This window comes from Meles meles, chromosome 2, assembly GCF_922984935.1.
Source record: "Meles meles chromosome 2, mMelMel3.1 paternal haplotype, whole genome shotgun sequence".
NCBI lineage: Eukaryota > Metazoa > Chordata > Mammalia > Carnivora > Mustelidae > Meles > Meles meles.
The window spans coordinates 891,781-911,922 of NC_060067.1; the positions used below are offsets into that span (position 1 = coordinate 891,781).

Here is a 20,142-nt window from a genome sequence, read left to right on the forward strand (position 1 = left end):
GGGCGCTCGTTTCCAGTGTGTCCGGAGCACATCTGAGTCTCCCGGCATCCTCAAGTCTCAGACGCTTGGGAATGTGGAAGCAACAGAAGAGCGATGTCCCCACCTGTTTCCTCAGAAGACTGACGTCCTGCTGGCACTCCTCTTCCTCCCAGTGTGTCTGCAGATACTCTTTAACATTTTCTTTGATGTAGGGAAATAAAATGTCCTGGATAAACAAGTTAAAAAACAAGAATTAGCTTTAGTCATCTGCACGAGATCAAGTTCTTCAACAATCTCACCTCTGCTAACTGTGGCAAGTGAGCCCCGGAAACCTACGTGGCAAACACGAAAATTTCTGCTGTGGCTAGAGAAACAAAGACCAAGAAACAAATGAACTAGGTCAAGAGTCAGCCAACCACGGCCCAAAGCCAGTCTACCTCCTGCTTCTGGAGATGAAGATTTTTGTTTTGTTTTTGTCTTAAGTAAGCTCCATGCCCAGTGTGGGGCTCGAACTCACAACCTGGAGATCAAGAGTCACACGCTCCACCGACTGAGCCAGCCGGCGCCCCCGTAAATGAAGCGTTACTGGAAACGGCCACACTCACGTGCTCACAGCACCGGCAGCTACCCTGGGGTCACAAACGGCAGAGTGGACTGTCCGTCACCAAGATCGTACCGTCCGCAAGGTCGAAGCATTTACTGTTCAGCCCTTCACGGGGTCTGCGGACTCCAGTACACCCTGCTCAGAGCCGTGGTGCGGATGCACACGCTGGCACTTGTGTGCAGCTCAGATCCCCGCTGGACGATGGGTCCACGCAGGGCAGATGCTTAAAAAAAATGTGATCACCAAGATTCTTTCCTGGTGGTCAGACTACCTACAAGACCAGTGATGGGCAGGACAATTCAAAGTTAAATACCCTGTCGGTAATCCATACGTTGGCAAGGTGAGCTCTCTTAGGTCAAAATTATTTACTTAAAATTCAGCATGTGGATCCTTTCAAATCAAATACGGCACAATCATTTTTTTAGTGTCTACTAGTGGGGCATGCAAAAGGGAACTGGAAGGACACAACACATCAGTGAGGTTAAAAATCTAGTGGGGGACAGGAGCATGACAGGAGAAACCACCCCTGCGGCGTGGTGCGACGGGAGTGACAAGCCGAGTGGGAGCAGAACGCTGTACGAAAGCAGAGGGTGACGACTGCAACAGTCTTAGCAAGAACCTGTCTAAAACCCAGCACAGGAACGTACGCCAGGAGTGTGGACCCCAAGTGTACACCTCAGAGGAGGTCTTCCAGTTTAAGGAGAATTCTATAATCAAGCTGAACTCAAGAAGTCTATTTACTTAAACTCATCCACTCCCTTATTCAAGTATTCACTGAACGCCCTTTATAATTTCCAGTTCTAATATCAGTTAAGTCACGGGGATACGAAGTCCGGCGTGGGGAACCCAGGGAAGAACTCTGGTTGGGGATGGCGGTGAAGCGTGGTGTGGCGATCGCTTCCTCACATGTGTAAAACGTCCCGCCACTCTGCTGCGCGCCGGAACCACCAGGGTACGGGCGTCAGCTGTATTCCAGCAAAGAAGGCAAATAAACAAACAAACAAACAGCAGGGACGAAGCATCTCCCTCTCCTCACAGCGCACTCCTGCAATCTCCCCTGCGCCAGCAGGAACACGGAAGCCCCCCAGTCCGCAGGCGGGCGCACGGCTTCTAGTTCTAGTTCTAGTTCGGCACGATCGTCCAGCGGACCCGAGCGCACACAGCGGAGCCCGGCGGACCGCCCGGCGGACTCAGCAGAACAACCTTGTTTAAGCTCAGTAAAAACTCGTTCCGAATCTCAAAGAAGGAAAACGAAGAGCTGAGACCGGCACCTGCTCTTTCTGCAAGAGAGTCCCTTCCCGACACTGACAGGCCCAGCTCTTCCTTCAAGACTTGGTTTCCCCATCGTGTCCACACCGTGCCCCTGACCCCTTCCTTCGGCCCACGGCAGCCGGCTCCCGCTCAGAGCGCTGTCGGAGAAGAGAGGGAGACCCTGAAGGTTCTGTGCTCGCGCACCCAGGCCTCTCCTGGACACACACCACAGACAGACTCTCACACACGCACACGAAGAGGAAAGTAAAAAATGTTTATTGCAGTACTGGGTGTGACAAAATCGACGGGAGCAACCGAAATCTTCCCCAGCGAGAGAGAAGATACACTCGGGTATACTCACTCCTACCCGAGAGCAGCATGCAGCAGTCAAGAATCAGCTTCAGGGCGCCTGGGTGGCTCAGTGGGTTAAGCCTCTGCCTTCGGCTCAGGTCATGACTCAGGGTCCTGGGATCGAGTCCCGCATCAGGCTCTCTGCTTGGCAGGGAGCCTGCTTCCCTCTCACTCTCTCTGCCTGCCTCTCTGCCTACTTGTGATCTCTGTCAAATAAATAAATAAAATCTTAAAAAAAAAAAAAAAAAGAATCAGCTTCAATTATACACGCGAACATAAACGCTAACACCCAAATAACCCTCCTCTCCTGCCACCCGAGACGTACTCAAGAGTCTCAGCTACAGCGGTAATGTTTCACTCCTTACGATCTGAAACAAAACACGATAAAACCTAGTAAGCTTCATGGTAGGTGTGCAGTCATTGGATTAAGCCGCATACTTCCTTATTTAAAATGTTTCGCAGTTAGAAAGTCAGCTTTGACCCCACACCCTCTACCTGCTTCCTTCCCGCTTGGTCATCCTCCTCTAACATCCTGTTTCCCATTGTCCCCCCATTCTCGAACACCTGGAAGATTTTGCAGGGGACTGTTGGTTAGATTCGGGGCCTCCCAAAATCAGAAAAGCTGAAGTACGCAAAAGCTCTAAAATGCACGCAGAGCTACACTCCTCTGTGCATCAGAACATCCAGTTTCCTAATCCAGCTTGACGGGTCCCAAGAACAGTTTCCAAAGAGCCTCGAAGGCCGGAGCCCAAGTCCTCCATGTCTATGGGAGAAGAGAGGAGCAGCAGAGACCGGGCCGTGCGCCAGGCTGGGGTCCGCCCCTGCCTCGTATTGTATTGCGCCTCGGTCTCTGCTGAACGGAAACGGTAATCCCAAGCAAGGTCACTGCAGTGATGGGAGAGAGAGAGAAGTAGACAGACAGGTAGATGGACAGACAGAACCTAGACCTTCCCACTTCCATTCTCCAGCACAAACATTTAAACCAGGCAAGGATCACCTTAGACCCAAACTGAGTGACAAAGGATGGCAGCGAAGTTCCCAGAGAATAAATCACAAGTACGATGAACTCATACGTTCAACTTTTACCGAGGACCCACGGAGTGCCGGAGACTTCTGGTACCAGAGTTATGAACCACAGCCTCTGTCCTCAGGGGACTCAGAGAAATACAGGGGGCAGGTTTCAAACAATTTTGAACTTTCAGGAAAAGCTTCAGAGTTCCTGATCATCTCATCTGCCGCTTCCCTCTAGACACGAAAGTGCCCGCTGCACTGAGTGCACACGCGTAACCAACGAGGGCAGAACTTCGTACACAACACACGGGACATGGGACTCACGGGGGGAGCCGTGCCCGCAGACTCGGACCTCAGCGGAGTAAGCGTTATTGCATCCTATAAAGGTATATGCTGCCGATAACTAAATTATTAAGATTTCATCCTATTCTTGAGCCTACTTTTTGAGCAGCCTATTTTATAAAATAAATAAAATGCCTTCAAGTCACTTGCTTTTCAAAAAGCCGTAACTATATGAATTATATATGCTGTGACAACATTCGAGAATGCTCTAAAAATAGATTCAGTAAAGCTAGAGCTTACCACCCAACGCTGCCCACTGAACATTTTCAGGCTTTAACAGTAATTCCAGAAATAACTGTGATGACAGATGTTTTAACTTCAGTCATAATCCATTTATGGGTAATTTCAGAATACTACAGTATGAAAAACAAGCTGCAATAAACCTAGGGTTCTAGGAACATGTGAGATATTTTTAGTCCCCCAGGCACCTAAGGGGCTGGTACGGCTTAGTAGTACACATACCAAAAGGCCGCAGAACCAAGTGAGAGTATCTCCCCCGAATGCTGGAAGGACACTATGCAAGCACTTTACACCACCCCACGAAGCCCAGCCCAGCGGTGGCTTTCTGAAAGAGCTCCATGAAGGCTCTGTAAGGGCCACAACATCTAATTAAGGAAGCTGCCTCGTTAATGTTTAGGAGTCCACTATGGATTTGCTTTATGGTCAAGAGGTTGTTTTAATAAAAAGGTGATAGAATCAATAAGAATAAAACAGTCACTATATTGTTTACTCAAGTCTCCTTTGAGGAAAATGGGTAATAAAAAGGTAATGGGTAATACTTAGAGTATGGCTATTTAAAGAAGCTATTTTAAAAGCCTTCCAATGGGGCATCTGGGTGGCTCAGGTGGTTGAGTGACTGCCTTCGGCTCGGGTCGTGATCCTGGAGTCCCAGGATCGAGTCCCACACAGGCTCTCTGCTTGGCGGGGAGTCTGCTTCTCTCGCTGACCTCTCTCCTCTCATGCTCCCTTCCCCTCAAATAAATAAATAAAATATTAAAAATAAAATAAAATAAAAAAGCCTTCCAACGAACCACAGTACAACAAATGATTTAAAGTATTTGAGAACTTAAAACTTTTTCAGCCGGGGTGCCTGGCTGGCTCAGTGGGTAGAGCATGAGACTCTTAATCTCAGGCTGTGAATTGCAGCCCTATTGGGCGTGGAGCCTACTTGAAAATAAAGCAAGCACCTGGCTCCCTGCTCAGTGGGGACTCCGCTTCTGTCCCAGCTGCTCTCCCTGCTTGTGCGCACGTGCGCGCGCACACTCTCTCTCTGGCAGATAAATAAATAAAATCTTTTAAAATAAAATATTTTTAAAATAAAAATAAATAAATTAAACTTTTTTAGCCAGAAAATTAAACAACACAAAGGCAGTATTAGTGGACTATAATTTTTTTCTTTGGACTACGATTTTTCTACTAATCTCAGAAGATAAAAGGAAAGAAAATTAAGTAGCTTGATGGGTCTTAGAAACAAATTACATTCTCAAATAAGAAATGAAAGAGGTTTCAAATATACAGCATAATCCCCTTCTGGGGACTATCTAATCCACAGAACAAAATCAAGGGGAACGTGGCCATTTGCAAAGGTTCTCTGTTTTGTTTTGTTTTTGCTTATACATTTTCTGCAGTGACAGTGTATCTCTTTTTTAATTGAGAAATGATTGATATATATCAGTTTCAGGTGCACAACATAGTGATTGGACAGGTACATACAATACTGCAGAATGATCATCAAAATAAGCCCAATTACCATCAGCACAGATTTTCTTCCCGTGATGAGAACTGTTAAGATACACTTTCTTAGCAACTTTCATATATTCAGTAACAGTAGCATTAACCAAAGTCACCATCCTGTACATTACATACCAGAACTTACTTATTTTATAACTGGAAGTTTGTACTTGCCTGAACACTTCCAAAGATGGGAATTAACGACTTCATGGAAGCGGTCCCTGTCATCTGTTAGACAGCTTCAGCAGTTGTGGGATTAAAACTGCTCCTTAAATATCATTCCTGAAGACCATACTAGGAACTACCAAAAGTCTGGTGCTCTCACTGCTACGGGGCCACAGGGGCTCAGAGACTGTAATTCTGGTGTCCCTATTTTCAATGCCATAAGCAGGGATGTAAGTAACCATTCCTCTCTGAAAGCAGAAGTCTTAGATTTCATCCTGTACATTCAAATGAATGAATAAATGCACTGCCAGATAAGAAAAAAGAGTCTTCCAAACCCCATAAAGGAGATTAAACTACTTAAAAAAAGATAAACTATAATCTAATTAATTGCAATGAATCATATCACACAAGGAAAGTTATCATTACAAGGGGCTAAAAGCTGGGATAAGGTTTAAAAAACAGGCACAGGGAGAGAGTATGGTTATCGTTGGAGTTTCAGAGAAGGAAACCTGATTGGCCTGAAGTCGTAGCCCTCAGCAGTGGAAGGGAAAGGGAAGGAATTGATAATTTATTTTTGTATTTTTTAAGAGAGCGAGAGTGAGCAGGGAAGAAGGGGCACAGAAAGGAAGACTCTTAAGCAGGCTCCATGCCTGGCTCAGAGTCCGGCTCAGAGCCCTCATAACCCCGAGATCATGCCTTTAGCTGAAAGAAGCTTGACCGACCCAGCCACCCAGGCGCCCTCACATCCCCTTTCTGAATCCACCTGCCATCCCTGCAGGGTGACCCCTCTGAACACATGAAGAAGCTGAGGTTCTAAAAGTTTCATTGCTGACACAAAGTAAAGGCAGGACCCAAATCCAGGCCTATCAAATCCCAATGCCTAAGCCTATCCAGCTCCGCAGATGGATGACTCTGGGGAGCACCACTCACTGGGATCACCCAACCTTCCAGGATCCTGACAGTCTCACCGAAACTTCTAATAAAGCTCTCAAATACATTTGTACTAAGAAAAATGAGACATTTCAGTTCACCTGGCAAGTCTGTAACATTTCGAATAAGTAGTAGTAATAACACAAGCAGTGTAGTAATAGTGGGCGTGACTGCCAACATTCACGGAGCCCTACCATTCCAGGCACATCTCTGCCCATAGTCAATCTTCAGTGACTTCATCTAGTCACAAGATTTTATTTATTTATTTGACAGAGACCTACAGCGAGAGAGGGAACACTAGCAGGGGGAGTGGGGGAGAGAAACAGGTTTCCTGCAGAGCAGGGAGCCCAGTGTGGGCCCAATCCCAGGACCCTGGGATCCTGACCTGAGTCGAATGCAGACGCGTAACAACCGAGCCACCCAGGCGCCCCTAATCTCAAGATTTTAAATACCATCTATTGCTGATGACCCTCAAATCCACAGCTTTAGCACGGACTTTCTCCCTGACCTTACCAAGCACTCCACATTTATTCAATGAATTGATTAATGAATGGTCTTAATGAAATCATTTCAATTTGCATAAAAACCTTATGAAACAAGGGCTATTATTCCATTTTACAGAAGCACATAAAGGTTAAGTACATATTAACAGACTATGGTAACAGTTTATTAATCAGATCTTTTTTTTTTTTTTTAGTTTGAAGTGCCAGGTCCCAGAGCTTCGTCATCCCCCTGCAGGGATCTAATGACCTTAAATGAACCTACAATGACTTAGACCCACACAAGGGCCGGCCCGGGGGTCAGCCAGCCTCTTGGGCCATACCACGTGAACTACCAAACAGCAGCCTGACCCCGGGGTCCTTTCCAAAGTCTCACCCAGGTCCCACTGCCGTGATGACCACTAGTATCCAAACGACATGTCTTGGTCTCTCTTTACTCAGGGAAGGGTGTCAAACCCACGCTTTTTAGACTTCAGAAAAGGTACTTACAAGAGGGCCACATAATGAACCACTGAAAAGAAAATCAAGTTAATGAAATCCTCATGCACACACCCAGAGGACAAAGAACCCTTTTCAGTAGTAAAGACTTCTTTGCAAAGAAATCTGTGTTTCTGAAATGGAATCCCCTGCGAAGAGGTCCTGGGAGGCCCCACGAGGGCCTCTGAGGACGGACCCTCGTGGGGCCTCCCGGAACCTCTTTCCGGGGGATTCCATTTCAGAAACACGGATTTCTTTCCAAAGAGGGGTGACGGAGAACCATGTACAACAGACTCCCAGGGCGCTGGCTTTCCCTGTCTCTGACTCCTACCTCCACCAAAACCAATTTTGAAAATCAAGAGTTAATAAATACAAAAAAGTATTACACAAAAATAAGCTTTTACTATTAGAAAAAAAGCCTTTTTTCCTTTAGTGAAGCATGGGGGTAAGCTGTAAGAATGGAAAATTTTAAGAATCTCCAGACAAGGAAGGACTTCTCAGAGCTAAATACAGGATATCCTTAAAAAGTTTATCTGAGCAAAACAAAACAACAACAAAGAATACAAGCTTATATGAGCAAGATAGCGGTCTACCTACATATACTTAAAAACTGAAGGTTATATAACTGATGTCTTTTGGGGAGTAGATTGGACTTTTTTTTTCAATAATCTCAATTACTGTACACACAGGAAAAAAATCAAAAGGAATATTCACCAAATTCTTAATGGTCATCTCCGGGTGACAGAAACAAAAGGAGACATTCACTCTCTATTATATTCTACTATAACATTTGCAATTTATAACAAGCATGAATTATTTTGAGGAAAAATCGGGGGGGCGGGGAACCACTTTCTTCTTTCCACAAAATAACAGATACAAACCTCCATAATGATATATTTAGCTTTTTAACTTAATTTTAATTGTGAATAAAATTTCTATGTTTCATGATTTTTTTTTTAAGTAAACTCTACCACCAACATGAGGCTCAAACTCCCAACCCCAAGATCAAGAGTTGCACGCTCCTCCAACTAAGCCAGCCATGGCACCCCTTTTTCGTAGCTTTTAATGTCCATTTTTAGCTGATTTCTTCCTTTGGACTTCTAGGTTTAGAAGTGTTGCATCAGGGGCACCTGGGTGACTCAGTGGGTTAAAGCCTCTGCCTTCGGCTCAGGTCATGATCCCAGGGTCCTGGGATCGAGCCCTGCATCGGGCTCTTTGCTCCACAGGGAGCCTGCTTTCTCCTCTCTCTGTGCCTGCCTCTCTGCCTAGTTGTGATTTCTCTCTGTCAAATAAATAAAATATTAAAAAAAAAAAAAGAAAAAGAAATGTTGCATCAATGAAAATCCTAACGTCACTCCAGAAACACTTCGGCTAGAGTGCATGTTGTTCAGATACGACAAAGTAGCACCTTGAGGAAATCTGGAATAGCACAGATAGCAGGGGCCATCCTGAACCTCAGCCCAGCCTGTGCCCATTCTGGAAGGCACCATGGCACCATCACCAAGCACTGGCTGAATGCCTTGGTCCTGAATTCCTATGTTTTAGATCGTACTGGATCCCAATTAATTCATATGTACAAAGTTAAACTACATACAACAGGCCATTACTCTAATAACCTACCAGGCTTCCCATCTTATATGGAAATTAAACAGTTGCTATTAAAATTTAAAAATGGGGCACCCGAGAGGTGCAGTTGATTAAGCATCTGCATTCAGTTCAGGTCATGATCTCAGAGTCCTGAGATGGAGCCCCATGTCAGGCTCCCTGTTCAGCAGGAAGCCTGCTTCTCCCTCTGCCCTCTCCCCAGTCGTGCTCTCTCTCTCAAATAAAGTCTGCACGGCCCTGCAGAAAGGGGAGAGGACTTGAAAATTCTTGCTCAAAGTCTGCTGAGAGCAGAAGCAAGTCTTAGCTCTGCAAGCCGGCAGCCCAGCCCAATAAATATTGCTTATACATAATGAGCGCATGGAACCACCCGCACTTGGAGGGACAGAAGTGATTACCTTGCAAGCTGGAGGAACAGGGCGGCATCAAAGAGCATGGCCTGGATGGGCGTGTTCAGCGGTATGGAGGGCAACAGAAGAGAGGGATGGGGAACTGGAAATCCCTGCTCACTCAAGTTCAGGAGCTGAATCTTCGCAGCCCACAGGAAAACACACAGGAGTTCCACGGTGCAAAGACATCGTCCTCCTTACCAGGTTCCATGAGGGTGATGTCTAGGTCTTAAGGACCGTGGATCCCTAGCAGAACCTGGCACGATAAATGTGTCAGATAAATGTGACAGAAGGAAGGAAAGATCACGCAAGTGCTAAGACACAGAAGGTTCCAGAGTAAGAGACCCGAAGTTCAGGCCAGTGGGGCTTTCCATCCACCTGGTATACTCAGACCCAATACAGTGACTCTCCAAAGGCTCTTCCCTTTGTTTCTCCCTGAATAAACAAAGCCCTGTCACACACCGCGCTGGGTCTGTCTCCCAATGGGGAGGGCTGGGGGAACGGGAAGCAAACCCACAGCTACTTCTCAAGACAGTCTTTGCCATTCCAAAGCTTCCACAGATTCTTTGAGATTAGACGTGTTCCGGGTCTCATTTTCGCCGTGTTTTTGACGAGGGCCACAAGAGCAGAGGTGGAAGTAATCATGGTGGGAAACCGCAGGGCAGGTGGCTTTCACTGAAGTCAGGTCCCCCCTTCCTGACTCTTCACGAGCACTGTCGGTGTTGGTCTGGTTCTTCCGTGTTATAACCAGTGTTTCCACAGAGCTTTACCATCTTCAAAGGCTTCTGCATTCCACTTCATTTAACCTTCATCCCTGCCATATAAGCCAGCGGATCCTATAATCTCATTCTTGCAGGTGAAAAAGCCTAATAAGTTCATAGGGTGAACGAAGACCGGCAACATGGCTCAGTTGCAGGTACTGGGGTCAAAAATAAGCACAGGCAGAAGGAAAGTTCTAGTTCGCTGCACCTTGACAGCTGTCTTCTAGCAGTTTCCTACTGAGGGCAGAATGGGCATCGCATACCTCTCAGTGCTGAAAACATTAGAAGCAATACTTACCAAACGGATGTTTAACTGAAGTTGGGATATACTATCAGACAACACAAGCTCTCTTCCAAGAAAAACCATAAAATTAGCACGGCAGTTTTCATGAGAAAGGAATGTCAACTTCGGGCTGCCTGGGTGGCTCAGTGGGTTAAAGCCTCTGCCTTCGGCTCGGGTCATGGTCTCAGGGTCCTGGAATCGAGCCCCGTGTCGGGCTCTTTGCTCAGCAGGGAGCCTGCTTCCTCCTCTCTCTCTGCCTGCCTCTCTGCCTACTTGTGATCTCTGTCCGTCAAATAAATAAATAAATAAAAATCTAAAAAAAAAAAAAATATCAACTTCAACAGTTCTCAATTATTATCCCCTAAAATATGCTGCTAAACTATGAAAGACCATAAGAGTAAATTACAACCCTCATTAAACAATCAAGAATACATTATCCATTTCTAAAAGTGTTTTAACATAAAATATATCTCAAAAGATTATTACACACCAGGGAAGTATATAAGCAGGATTATGTTTTTAAAGGGAATCAAGGGGCGTCTGGCTGGCTCAGTCCATGGAATATGCAGATCTTTTTTTTTTTTTTAATATTTTATTTATTTGACAGAGATCACAAGTATAAATGAAAGAAAGAAAGGAGTAAATAAAATGTTTAAAAATAAATAAGATGTGGTATATATACACAATGGAATACTATGCAGCCATCAACCTGCCTCCACCCGAAATCTTGCTATTTGCAGCAACGTGAATGGAACTAGAGGATATTATGTTAAGCAAAATAAGTCAATCAGAGAAAGACAATTATCATATGATCTCCCTGATATGAGGAATTTGAGAGGCAGGATGGGGGGTTGTGGGGGGAAGGGAGGGAAAAATGAAACAAGATGGGCTCAGGAGGGAGATAAACCATAAGAGACTCTTAATCTCAGGAAACAAACTGAGGGTTGCTGGGGGTTGGGGGGGAGGGAGAGGATGGTTGGGTGATGGACACTGGGGAGGGTATGTGCTGTGGTGAGTGCTATGAAGTGTGTAAGCCTGGGGATTCACAGACCTGTACCCCCGAAACAAATAACACATTATATGTTAATAAAATAAACAAATTAAAATCTTTATCATTTTGATTTTCAATTAAATGGGTATCTGCGGGGCGCCTGGGTGGCTCAGTGGATTAAGCCGCTGCTTTCGGCTCAGGTCATGACCCCAGGGTCCTGGAATCAAGCCCCGCATCGGGCTCTCTGCTCCACAGGGAGCCTGCTTCCTCCTCTCTCTCTGCCTGCCTCTCTGCCTACTTGTGATCTCTCTCTGTCAAATAAATAAATAAAATCTTTAAAAAAAAAAAAAAGGGTATCTGCTACTTCAAATAAATATTATTTACAAGATCAAGGATTTGTCTGTTTAATTCATATTTTCTAACTTAGAAAGTTTAGTTTGAGATCTTTTCTTCCCCTCAGTCTAAATCAAAACCTTGCCACGTATCTCATACTCTAAAAGTCCAGCCCCTAAACACTGCCTTTACCAACCTCCATACCAACACAATCTTAAAAAAAAAAATCTGCCACATCTTAAGATTGCATCCAACACCATCAATGATAAATTTCAAAACAAAAGTGGAGCCATTATAAATTCTAATTCCTATGTAGCCTAGAACTATAAAGGGATCTGCTAGAAATATCTGTACTCATCAAGTATGGTAAAGAGGAAGATTTCCCACTCTCAGATATCCATATCCTAAACCCCAAAACCTGTGAATGTTACTTTATATGGCAAAGGTACTGTAGGCATGATTAAATTAAGGATCAAGATAGGAAGATTATCCTTGGATTATGTGGTTGTGTCTGATACAATCACAAGGGTCCTTAAAGGTCAAAGGAAGTAGGAGAGACTGGTCTGAAGATGCTATGCGGCTGGCCCACGAACCAGGAAAAGTGGGCAGCCTCTAGAAAGTAAGAAAGGCAGGGCAATTTTTCTGCAACCCTGTCAACACCCTGATTTTAACTCAGGGAGATCCAACAGACTGGTCCCTCCAGAAGCGTATAACATGATAAATCTGTATTGTTTTAAACCACTAAGTCTGTGGTAACTTTGTTAAAGCAACCACGAGACACTAACACAACAGGTTTAGCAAAGCACGATTCACTTGCCCATCTGCCAGGAGACCATTCCAAAGGCTTATCATGCAGGTGCCTACTATACATACACATTCAATTAAATACACATTTAAACCAACTATCTAGGTGGTCCTGTAAGTACACCTAACTCCTTGCTAATGTTCTAGTCGTCCTTTAAGAACGACGGTGCAGGGTCACGTGGGTGGCTCAGTGGGTTAAGCCTCTGCCTTCGGCTCAGGTCATGATCCCGGGGACCTGGGATCGAGCCCCGCACCGGGCTCTCTGCTCAGCAGGGAGCCTGCTCCCCCCCCTCCCGCCCCCCCCCCGGGCCTCCTTATGATCTCTGCCAAATAAATACAATTAAAAAAAAAAGAAGGAACAGTGCTTTCACTTTACACTTCCGTTCTGGCCGGTGATTTGCTAAAGCTGGGAAATGGCCACTGGCATAATGCTCTGTTGTCTGTGGACCAGGCTTGGGCATCACCTCGTTCTCTCCTACAGGGCCTTACTGCCCCGTAACAGTTCACTTAACCTCTGAGGGGCTGGGGCTCTGTTAACGTTGACAGGCCTCCTTAGCGCATCTATACTCTCTTGCTCGGTCTACTTTATCGCGCCAAATGGGCTCTGAGAGAAGAGCAGCGCTGACAGGCCTACACACAGGTGTGACTTACAAATCTGCACTGAACACTTAGAGTGTGGAACAGGGAGCATCACTGGGCACCTGTGACAAATTCCACATCCAGTCCCAAGCCGGCCTTCCGACTCAGAAACTTCGTTTTAGCAAGAACCCGAAATGATCTGTATAGACATTCAAGTCTGAGCAGCACAGATACAAAGAACCTTTCGCTAGGGGACCCACCATGCCCCACTTAATATATTTTAGGAGCAAAAATCCCCATCAGATCCGTATTTTCAGTTAATGGGATCTTCTCAATTACCACCAAGATTTTATTCTCAAGCATAAGGTGTTTCTAAGGCATAAATGAGAAACATGTCTCCTGCCCACCCCTCCTCACAAGATTTATTGGGATGGTAGATGAAATAGATGCACACATATTCATTCATTTTACAAAGTTTTTTTTAAGGGCTAAGCACCCATTAAATGTCCTCAGCAGCCTTGAGGTAGATATCCCCACACTACAGCTGAGGAAATATGCACCTCATTCAGAGACATTAACTAACTTGCCATAAAACACACAGAGAGGAGCCAGAATGCTCATCCGGACCTGTACGGTGTCCAAGCCCGTGGGGTGACTACTACTCTACACTACCCATCCTCGTTACCTGCGGATTCCGTACTTGCAAACTCTCCTACTCACTCAAATTTAATCGTAACCCCAAACTCAATATATGCTGCACTTTCCTGATCATTTAAAAATAAGGACACGTGCATGATGGCAGACATCTGCAAACACTTCACTGTACCCGTTCCCAGCACCATGTGACCATGTGCCTTATTTTCCCTCTCGCGGTTTAAACAAGCAGCCTTTTCAGAGTCTATTTAGTGCCATATTTTTTGCATTTTGTGCCTCTGCTGATGATTTTGCAGTTCGAGACGGCCCCCAAGCAAGACGCTGAAGCTCTGCCTAGTGTTCCTGGCACAAGAAACTGTGATGAGCCAGAGAAAATACGTGTGTTTACACAGGCCTCAGTAAAGCCGGAGTCCCAGCCCCATGGCAGAGAGGTCAGTGTTAATCAATAACAGACACTAAATAAGGGAAACAGAAACACATACAAGACAAGGTTACATACTGATCAGTTCACAGAAATGTTGTGACCAGAGGCTCACAGAACTAGCCCTGTATTTTCTTTAGTGGCAATGAATCATTACTCGCTAATACAGGGTTCTCAGTGACTGTGGAACAGAACTACCTCAACTGTCGTTGCATGTACGTTACATGTACGTGTCAACACATAACAGTATTTTCAGAAGCAAGAGGACAATTTTCTCCAAACTCAGAAACAATAGCTGAAGATTCCTGACAAGATAACCACAGAGGGGTGCCTGGGTGGCTCAGTGGATTAAGCCGCTGCCTTCGGCTCAGGTCATGATCTCAGGGTCCTGGGATCGAGCCCCACATCGGGCTCTCTGCTCCGTGGGGAGCCTGCTTCCTCCTCTCTCTCTGCCTGCCTCTCTGCCTGCTTGTGATCTCTCTCTGTCAAATAAATAAATAAAATCTTAAAAAACAAAACAAAACAAAAAAAAACAAAAAAAGATAACCACAGAGACGGGTGACGGTGTTATTACAAAGGCTAACAGACTAAAAACACCGGAATAATACAATGTACAAAGTCAGAAAATGAATACAACACCACAGACAAAATTCAAGTGGTGGCCCCATGGGGGAGTATAAAACATTCGTCCACATTTATTATCTTAATTTCATCTGCAAATTCTAACATAACAATAATAGTATGTATACACAACTTATAATTTTTTTTTTATTTTTTAAAGACTTTATTTATTTATTTGACACAGAGAGAGAGACAGCAAGAGAGGGAATACAAGCAGTGGGAGTGAGAGAGGGAGAAGCAAGCTTCCCGCTAAGCAGGAAGCCAGATGCCTGCTGATGCCAGGACTCTGGATCATGACCTGAGTGGAAGGCACGTTTAATGACTGAGCCACCCAGGTGCCCCATAAATTCTTATTTTAAAAAGATTTATTTGGGCGCCTGGGTGGCTCAGTGGGTTAAGCCACTGCCTTCGGCTCAGGTCATGATCTCAGGGTCCTGGGATCGAGCCCCGCATCCGGCTCTCTGCTCTGCAGGGAGCCTGCTTTCTCCTCTCTCTCTCTGCCTGCCTCTCTGCCTACTTGTGATCTCTCTCTCTGTCAAATAAATAAATAAAATCTTAAAAAAAAAAAAAAAGATTTATTTATTTACAAGAGAAAGAGAGAGAGGAGGAGGAGAAGAGAGAGAGAGAGAGAGGAGGGGCAGAGGGGGGGAATCCCAAGCCAGCTTCCTCCTGAGCTCAGAGCCTTTGACTCATGACCTGAGTCAAAATCAAGAGTCACACTGGGCTCCTGGGTGGCTCAGTGGGTTAAGCCGCTGCCTTTGGCTCAGGTCATGATCTCAGGGTCCTGGGATCGAGTCCCGCATCGGGCTCTCTGCTCTGCAGGGAGCCTGCTTCCTCCTCTCTCTCTCTGCCTGCCTCTCTGCCTACTTGTGATCTCTCTCTGTCAAATGAATAAATAAAAAAATCTTAAAAAAAAAAAAAAAAAACGAGTCACACTGAACTGACTGAACCACGCAGGCGGCCCCACAATTTACAAATTCTACTGGCAGTGCCTGCTCCAATTCTGCTGACGGTGTACATGACCAAAAAATGTTGGGAGATCAGCACCGTAAAGGACAGACTCAGTGCCTGAAAAGAAGTCAACACGGAGGCATGTGCCCTGCAGTGAGGGGCAGGGCTGGAGGCTCAGATGCAGGGGGAGCATCTAAGGAAAGCTGGACTGCTCTGCCCCCAACAGTTGTGATGGCCTCACACAGGACCTCCCCCCAGGCATCAATTCATGAGAAATTAATTAGCTGGTTGCAACACTCACTGCACAATCCTAGCTAGGAGGCCCTCCTGTTCCAGAAACTTGGCAATTCTATGACTCAAAGAAAATAAGATATAACAGCTGGTAAATAAAACCATTGTTTCTTTGGAAGGGCTGAGGCATGCCCCAACAGAGCTGCAGGCTGTCTGGAGAACACCACTTCCCAGACTGAGAGGATTCTAGGGAATACCACGAGACATCCCAGACTGCTCGTGTTACAGAGTTAAGGTGCATCATACACACACTTAACAGTAAGTGCTCGGACCAAAAAAAAAGAGGAAAGGAAAAAAATAACCATAGTCAGTGCTGGCAATCTGTGTGTTATTCCACTCAACAGGCGTTCTGTTCCCCAGTGGAACAGTCTCTGTTCTCCAGTATCTCTTACAGTGCGAGCGGCTCGGGATGAGGCCAACGCCTGAAACAACATATTTTCCATCTATATCACCAAATCCCAAACCAACTACTTCCTCTGACGCTCCAGGGAAGAAGCAGGAATCATGTTTCCACCCTAAAGGAAAAATGAGTGCATGACTTACTGAAAAACGGAAATCAGTCTCCAAACAGGAATCACTTTCTAGGGTCTTTCAAGGACAATTTTTGACAATACTCAATTTTCATAGTATATGCTGACTACAGAACCAAATCTCCAAATAAAGACTCAACTACGGTTATTGGTTCAAGGGTTCACTCCTAAACCTATTACCAAGAGGTGGTATAAACTGAAATTTGTTACCATATACTTTTACGGTACTTCGTGTTGATTAAAGGGTTCTCATATCAACTCTCATTTAACATACACAGAAGCCAAGCACGGACACGGAACAAGCATTGTGGTTTCCACCTTAGAGGTCAAGTGCAATAATGTAAAGAGTAGGAGTTTTGGAGCCAGAAAATTTGGGTTCAAATCCAGACGTACCATTCAATTTTTAAGAATCTTCGTTTCCTATGAGTAAAATGTGGACAGAGCACACAGCTCACGGAGGTTTTGAGGATGAGTCAAGTACACAAGTGGCACGTGTGTGGTCCTCAATGTCTGCTTCCACAGGAAGTAGAGCTGCATGTTCCACACACCTACCGTAGCTAATAAAGTCACAGGTAGAACAAACATGTCCAGTTTCCACCTCCATGCTCGGAGATTCAAAAGGGTATGATTTAGCATCTCTTTTAAAAGGTTTAAAAGATCAGTCCGTGACGTACTCTGCTACGAAGTGTTTTGTTCAAGTAAAATTTGTGAAATGCCACTCTCTTGAAGACTCATTAAGCACGTACGTGAGTGTCTTTATGTGTCTGATATAAATGCTCTGAGAACTGTGTAATAAAGAAACCAGGTAAATATGTATAGCCTAATTTTTTCCAAAAGTGCACCTAATAATGGAATCCTTTTTGCAGAATTACTATAAATATCCGCCAGACTTAACGTTCTTCTGAATATACCTTTGGAAATACTAGTTTTGATATACTAATGTGTACCAAATAAATTATAGCTTATTAGGTTATAACAGACTGAAAAGTAATGTGAATAAAGTAACAACAGATTACAGGACAAAGCACAAGAAAATATCCTTTAAACAAAATCCCTGAAATGAGCACTGGGTGTTATAGGTAACTGATGAATCACTAAACTCTACCCTGAAAGTAATAATATACTAACTTGAATTTAAGTTTAAAAAAATAATAAATTCTAAAAAATAACCCCCCCCCGGAAATCATTTTTTGCAGCCTGCCTTGACTTTACCCAGTGTCAAACTTTGAAAAAACAAAAAACAAAAAACCCCTCTATTTAGACCATGAAGGCATTTTAACTTTCAGAGAGATGTCAAAACAATCTACCATAGACAAAGATTTCAAGAAGTAGCTCATGTCATCTGGCAAAAGACAGGATTGGTTGGGGAGTGGGGAACGGAGAGGTGGCGAGCACCGCACCCATGTTTTGTTACAGAACTGATTTGCAGGGCGCCTGGGGGGCTCAGCGGGTTAAAGCCTCTGCCTTCGGCTCAGGTTATGATCTCAGGGTCCTGGGATCAAGCCCCACATCGGGCTCTCTGCTCAGCGGGGAGCCTGCTTCCTCCTCTCTCTCTCTGCCCGCCTCTCTGCCTGCTTGTGATCTCTGTCTGTCAAATAAATAAATAAAATCTTTTAAAAAAAAAACTGATTTGCATGGATATCCTAGTCCCTAATCAACTTTCCAAGAACGGTACATAATCTTATGTTGCATCACTATCTCTCCTGTCATTATCCCTGGTAGAGTTCATAAGGTGTGAACTGTAACACACGAAGATGAGGAATCCTTTTTTTCTGAAAACTCTGAGAAACCGGTTATTCTGTCAGTCGTGAAGAAAAAAATAGTCAACTCCATTACCAACATGTGGTCAATTCTGAATATATCTGCAGGTCTCTGGTGTAATTAAAAACTGCAGAAAAAATGGTCAACCTAGGGACGCCTGCGTGGCTCAGTGAGTTAAGCCTCTGCCTTGGGCTCAGGTCATGACTCAGAGTCCGGAGTCGGGCTTCCTGCTGAGCTTCCCTGCTTCCCCCTCTCTGCCTGCCTCTCTGCCTACCTGTGATCTCTGTCTGTCGGAGAAATAAAATCTTAAAAAAAAGGTCAAACTAGATTTCTTAAGATCTTGTGCTAAGATGGTACTGCGATTCTTCTAAAAAAGTCCCAAGCGGTTCTTATCCCGGAGTCCTAAAAGTGTACACTGACTTTACATAACAATTCACATCAACAAAATCACTCCTCACGGTTAACTTCAAAAATAAAACTTTAAAAAAATTAAAAACTCAGACTGCTCAATTTGTTCGAAGACGGGCTTTTCCCACCTCGCAGACAATTCTCTACCCTTGTCCGCAAACCCTTCTAGTTCATGCTTTCCCTCTCAACCTCTACAAGTCGAATAAAGCGTAGACTAGGCCCAAAGAATTCTCTTAAAAAATACATAAATACTTAATATTCATTGACAAAACACGGGGTTTCTTGAGGCCCTGCTGTAACGCAGCGCTCTAGGCTCACGAAGGAGGCGCAGACAACTGTCTGCTCAGCAGTGACACCCAGGATGCGGGCTTTGGGTCAGAAAGAGGTTTTCAGGGACACCGCACGGAGTCCAGGCCTGTCCGCTGCCCGCGGAGCGATGAACGCGGCGCCGCGGCCGGTGACTCGGGGAGCGCGGCTCGGCCACCAACAGCGGCGGCGGGAACCGCCACGACCCAAGACGCCGGCGCTGCCTGCAAAGCCGCCGTGACGGTCCGGCCCACGTTCTGCGGGACTGGGAGCCCCCAGGACGGCTCGGTCGCGGCGCCCGCCGGGCCAGGCCCACCCCGGAGCCACCAGGCGCCACCGGCGGGGCCACCCGCGTCCCCTCTCCGCCCGCGCGCGGGTCCGGGTCCGCCTCCGCCCCTCCGCACGGAGCCGGGGCAGGGGCGCGGGAGGACGCTGGGGGCGGCGACAGAGCGTCCCCGCACCCCGCCGCCCGCGCCGCGGGGCCCGGCCGCACCGCGCCTCCCGCCTCCCGCCCGAGGTCCGCGAGACTCAGAGACGCCTTCGTGGCTTCTCGGCGAACCACGTCCGCGCGCCCTTCCGCCCCTCACCTTCACGAAAGCAATCGGGGTTGTGGTACCTTCGACGTCCAAGAGGATCACGCTGACCTCGGCGGGCACGGGCAGCACCACCATCTCCCCCCGCTCGCGCCCACCCGCCTCGGCCCGCCGCAAGGGAGCGCGCAGGGCGGCGCCCACTGCGCCCCCGGCAGCGTCCCGGGCTTCCCACGGCCCCGCGAGAACGTCCGCCCGCAGCCGCGTGCGGCCGAGGCCGAGGCACACAGCCGCCCCCGCGCCCCCCGCCAGTGGCAGAGCCCGCAGCCCAGGCGCCCGCACCGCCCAGCCGCCGCGGCCGAGGCCGAGACCACGTGGGCCGGGAGGGGGCGGTCCTCGCGGAGAGCGGAGGTGGGGCGGGGCGGGGGCGTCGACGCCGATTGGCCACCGGGGAGCCGCGAGCGCGATCCGTCAACATGGGCCTCGCGTGGGCGGGAACAAAGAAGCGAGCGCGGGAGCCGGGCGCGCGAGTGCGCGCGCGCTCGCCGCAGACTGGCTGAGCGAGCGGGAGCGGCCCGGGGCACGT

The 20,142-nt window shown here is 46.6% G+C and overlaps 1 protein-coding gene across 1 annotated transcript in view; it reads right to left on the reverse strand.

Moving 5' to 3' along the window:
- ENOPH1 (enolase-phosphatase 1) overlaps window positions 1-19,899 on the reverse strand; it is a 33,974-nt gene extending 14,075 nt beyond the window's left edge. The window contains exons 1-2 of the mRNA XM_045985794.1: window positions 19,614-19,899; window positions 104-205 (exon numbers count right to left, since the gene is read on the reverse strand). Of these exons, the coding sequence (XP_045841750.1) occupies window positions 104-205; window positions 19,614-19,697 (186 nt within the window). The 5' untranslated portion in view covers window positions 19,698-19,899. The remainder of the gene's footprint in view (window positions 1-103; window positions 206-19,613) is intronic.
- Between the last annotated feature and the right edge of the window lie 243 nt (window positions 19,900-20,142).